Here is a 5218-nt window from a genome sequence, read left to right on the forward strand (position 1 = left end):
ATAATTAAAATTTTAAAATATTTAAAAATTATTAGCACACATACCCTCATTAAGACCTTGTTTTTCTAAATGTCTAATGCTTTGAATTGGTGTTTCAACTCAACCTTAGGTGTTGGTTCCACTAGATTTGCTACAATACCCTTCACAGAATGGAGGATTTTAGGGCAAAAAATTCATCTCCTTAGAATCTCATCACAGTTCCTGTTGTGGAACTAGATTTTCACTTGACTGAGATATTGGACTCACTTACATACACATTTAAAAGAAAACAATAATCATAAATAAAAAACCTAATAAAAGATCAACTACAAAATTTGCCCATATATTTAGTAAAATATTAAGTTAAACAAGAATCATAAATCATATTAGTCCAGATCAAAAGGCAGCTAGACTCTGTCACTTGCTAGCCCCTTAGCCTCTGTTGACATTTCTATTAGTTTTTATTTTCAGTCCTCCCTTCACAAGAAATTTAGCAAAAATCAAGTAGATAATCATAAAAAAGACCTCTTTCTCAATAATATCTCCAAGAAACAAAATTTTCAATTCTTGGCCTGCATTACCACAGTACAAGTTGTTGAACAGAAAGTAGCACACACAAGCAAGAGTAGAGAAAATCAAGTGAGGAAAAAAAAAGATAACATTAAAAATTGAAGAATCCATGGTCAGCTTGCATTTTTAGTTTAATTTACTTTTATCTGATACATAAAAATCTAAAAGTTGTGCATATTAATGAAGCACGATGTAATGTTTTAATACATGACCATATTACATAATGTTTAAGGCAAATTAAACATGCTATCTCCTCAAACATTTGTCATTTCTTTGAGGTGAAGATTTTTGAAAGTTTTTCTTCTAGCTTTCCGAACTGTTCAGTACAATACAGTTGCCTAAACCCACTCTTTTCACAATAACACACAATAAATTCTTGCTTTGATTACACTTGAGAGTTCAGAAAGAAGGAAAGGAATTCGCTTGCTAGAAATGAGTGGGCTCTGGGAGCTGTCCGATGTACTGAATGAACCACCGTACCTGCAGCTTTCCTCCCTCATGGAGGCTGGTGTTCTCAGTGGTTCTCCCTCTGTGTTCTTATTTTCAACCTATTTCTTGTACCCCACCTTTAGTCCCCTTCGGATCTTTCAAAAAATCTTTACACTGAATAATTAAGTATAGCTATCCCCCCAAAAAAGAAAGCAGAAAGAACTTTTCTTTGTTAAAATTAGGGATAACATAAAATCAATAAAAGTTTATTTTAATTCTACCAAATTTTAAAACTTTTTTATTTCAAAAATTATCTAAAGGTAGCCCAAAACTCCCTTAAACAGAAGGAAATAATGTCGAATATGTACTCTTAAATCCTACTATAGAATATTTAAAATGATGAGGAAAATCAAAGAAGTAAATGTGTCTGCATTTTTCTTTGTTCACAAATATTTGATCCGCAATTTAAAATCCCAAATATTCCTCGGCAGAGAGTGAGCAGATCTACTCTCTGGCTTATTAAAGATACCTGGTATTTTTGAAAAGAGAGTGGAGTAGTTATGTTTGGGGAGAAGGGTTTGCTTTATCTCCAATACTGAAAATTTTGCAGTAAAGCCCAACTGGGGAAAATGTTTTGATGTTTAGTCTTTCGTTTTGTTTCCATCATAACTTCTTTTCCTCGAATAAAAGTCTCTAGGTGAGTAGAAGATGAGGCCAGGAAGGGAAATTCAAGTATCTCAAGTGTTAGGCTGGTTGCATCCAAACAGACTGTGGAGAAGTCAGAGTTAGTAACAAGCGGGAAAGATGTTTGCCTAAGTCCTAGAACGAGAAAGAAAGCCGGTTCCAACAGCGACCCCGGGGAATGTGCTCAGCCCCCTGCCATGCTTACTTAGGAAGGTCTTGCCTTTCAGCAGCCGCTGCACTGGGATACCAGACAAACAGCTCCCCTCGACCCCTGGCAGGAAGGGCCCCTCTTCGGGACATCATTAAAAGCACATGCACTTGCTGGATGTGAACATCCATTGGCAGTTGGTAGCAAGATTTGGGACTCCTGCCCCGAAGCCAAGGAGAAGCCATTGCTCTGGAAAACATCCTCGCTTTGAACATCCAAGCCGAAATTAAAGAGCTACACGAGATAAGGAGCCCAGAGAACATTAAAATTGGCTGCAGGGCTGAGGACAGACACAAAAAGGCACAGCAGGTAAGAGCTGGGGGTTGTTGCCAAGAAGGAACTGTCCGGAGGGGCCCAGCAGAAAGATCTGGGAGCTGGAGGCCGGACTCTAGGAGCTTCGGTGTGTTACGAGCTCGCGCTCCCCCGTCAGCTTTGCGAGAAGCTCGTCTATGGGCGCAGCTAATCCTGTTACCAGCCTGCTTATAAATATTAATGTCCCTGGCCCATCGGTGATGGTGCCCTGTCAGGCTGAAGGCAGTTAAGAAGCCTCAGCAGCAGCGTCGCCCCTTCTTGCACAAATCGATGGGACACAGGGCCAAGCTGAAGGGATGGCGGCCTACCCCGAGAGCTGCGTGGACGCCACCGTGCTGGGCTTCGTCGCCGACCTGTCCTTGGCCTCCCCGAGACACCCGCTTCTCTGCGACTTCCCTCCCGGGGCTCCTTTTGGGGAGCCGGCACTTGAGCTGCCAGAGGGCAGCCCCAGGAGGCTGGGGCAGTTGGAGGAGGGGGGCGCAGATGAGGAGGAGGGCGAAGTAGACGGAGGGGACGAGGAGGAGGAGGAGGAGGACGACGACGACGACGACGACGACGGGCGCGGCAGAGTCGCCTCCCTATTGGGCCGCCCCAAGAGGAAGAGGGTGATCACCTACGCCCAGCGCCAGGCCGCCAACATCCGTGAGAGGAAGCGGATGTTCAACCTCAACGAGGCCTTTGACCAGCTGCGGAGGAAGGTGCCCACTTTCGCCTACGAGAAGAGGCTGTCGCGGATCGAGACCCTCCGCCTGGCCATCGTCTACATCTCCTTCATGACCGAGCTCCTGCAGAGCTGCGAGCAGAAGGAAGCAGGCTGAGCCGGGCTGGGCCGCCGGGCGCCTCCCCTCCTCTCCCGGCTGCGCGGGGCTGGGGTTCGGGACTGGGCGGCGGGCTCGGGAGGGACGCCCGGGACGGCACTTCGTCTGGCTTCGGGGGCGAGGCTTTGGGCCCCGGAGAAGAGTGCTGGGGCGAGCTAGGCGAGCGGGGAGTCCGGGAGTCCGGGTCCCGGCCGAGGTGGCCGGGTGGGTGGGTGGGTGGGACTCTCAGCTCCTCCTCCGAGCCTAAGGGGCAGAGTTCCGAGCGTCCGGAGAGCCCTAGGTCTCCTCCTTGCTTTTTGAAAAATAGAACTTCTTAGGGCTTTATTTTTAAATGTCAAGCGTCGGTGCCCAGCCATCCGCCCCCAGCTCCGGATCGGGGGCCAGCGCCCTCGGGGAGGGGCGGGAGCAGAGGCGAGCAGGGCGAGTAGTGAGGCCCTTTCCGGGAGGCGAGGGCCTCGGAGCTCCCGCGCGGGGGTTTGTCCGGGAGCAGAGAGGAGATGGGCCGAGCGCAGAGTGGCCGTCCGGGGACCGCTGGCCGCCAGCGCGACGTCTGTCTCGGACTCCCTCGCTCCCTCTTCCTCTTTCCCTCGCTCCCCTCCTCGCCCTTTCTTCTCTCTTCTGTTCTCCCTCTCTCTACCCCCTCCCACTCCCCACGCACACTTTACCGCCCCTCTCCCTCCCTCCCCTCTCTCCACTCTGGGCTGGGCTGCGGCCCGAGGCTCCCCAGACGCCTCATCCCACGTGGCAGCGTCTCCGCGCTCACTCTGCGCCCTCGCCGCTCTGACCTTCCACCCAGAGCCAACTGTTCCGTTCGCGTCCCTGGGTGGAGCGGCGGGCGGAGGCGCCTCTGGCCCCGGAGCCGGGGAGCCAGTGAGGGCCTTGGGCGCCCGCACCTCCCGCCCCCGCTGGAGCACCCGACTGTCGCCCGGTATAAAGGTCCGGTTTTCCAAGCCTAGGGCTCCAGAGCGTACGCAGTGAAAGCTTTAGCGCTAAGTGGGAAAGATAGCTTTCATTCTAAGGGCGTCTGGAGACTACAAGAGAAGGCAAAAAATCCAAAGAGGAGACGCTGTCCGCCCCTTTGCAAAAAATGCCTGCGGTGTGGATGAGTCAGAAGCCTGTTCAGGCTCAGAGTCCGTCCGCCTCCAGGTTGGACCTCGTAGGTCGCACAATTCTTCCTCAGAGTGACTCGCTAGCGACCGAACTTGAGTCCTTCAGAGAGGCTTGAGTAGGTGGAAGACAATGTTCCAGTCCTGTAAATTCAGTAATCCTGCGGGATAAATCCCTAGCAGTCATCCCAACACTTTATGTTGCCCCTCCTGTACGCACGCATACACCAGCGCCGAAGCACACACACCATTCTCCCTTTCATACTTTTATGATACTTAATAAAATAGAATTCATTTTATTAAAACTAATATCCACTCATTCTACAAAGTTTGCAAAACAAAAGTTTGAAGAATAAAATTTAAATCATGCTATACTACCATACTGTTGACGTTTTCATCTATTTCCTTCTAGTCTTTTTTCATGTGCAGTTATACATTCAATGTATTTAACAAATTTGAGATATTTTTAAATTCTAAATTTTTTCACTTAGCATTGTAAAATGAGTATTTCCCCTTGGATTTCAATAGTACTAAAATGTGATTTTGATTATTATATTTTATGGTCTTATCCATGTATCACAACTAAACCCCAATCTTTTACAGGTGGATAGCTGAACTATTTCCTTTAAAAAATAAATAATCCTGCAAAGAACATTCTTATAAATGTGTTCTCTATCTGTTGTAATTCCTGATGTTATATAACTAAAATTGAAATTTCTGGATAAAGTGAACGTGTAAGTCTGTTAATACAAATGGCCAGATTTTCCTCCTGGAATCCCATTAGTTCACACCCCAACTCAGTAGCCTTACAAGAATTTGCCTTGTCAGTTCATCAGTACTTAGAACATTCAAAACTTTCCCTGGTTCTCCTTTCAATTGGAACTGGGTTAGTCCTGAAATAAAACTCCTTCTCCCAACAGCTTTCTTTTTTTTTTTTTTTAACCTCCTTTCCCCCAAGATTCTTTCCACCTCTGCCATAAGAATATTAGGATAAACAGGTAAGAGAAAAATATATAAACAGCTAAGATCAAACAACAGAACCAGGAATGCATTTTTTAAAATTCCCTAACACCTTTATTAAAATAAACCAACACTTGGGCAATGACCATTAT

The 5218-nt window shown here is 47.1% G+C and overlaps 1 protein-coding gene across 1 annotated transcript; it reads left to right on the forward strand.

Annotated features, from left to right (window-relative positions):
* The first annotated feature begins 605 nt into the window (after window positions 1–605).
* Window positions 606–3305, forward strand: Ferd3l (Fer3 like bHLH transcription factor). Its single transcript, XM_021254144.2, has one exon. The coding sequence runs from the start codon at window positions 2479–2481 to the stop codon at window positions 2998–3000; it is 522 nt and encodes a 173-aa protein (XP_021109803.2). The 5' UTR covers window positions 606–2478; the 3' UTR covers window positions 3001–3305.
* Window positions 3306–5218: the final 1913 nt, after the last annotated feature.

The sequence above is a fragment of the Heterocephalus glaber genome, unplaced genomic scaffold, assembly GCF_053883595.1.
Source record: "Heterocephalus glaber isolate CG9 unplaced genomic scaffold, H.glaber_assembly_v1.0 deba00000676, whole genome shotgun sequence".
Classification (NCBI taxonomy): Eukaryota; Metazoa; Chordata; class Mammalia; order Rodentia; family Bathyergidae; genus Heterocephalus; species Heterocephalus glaber.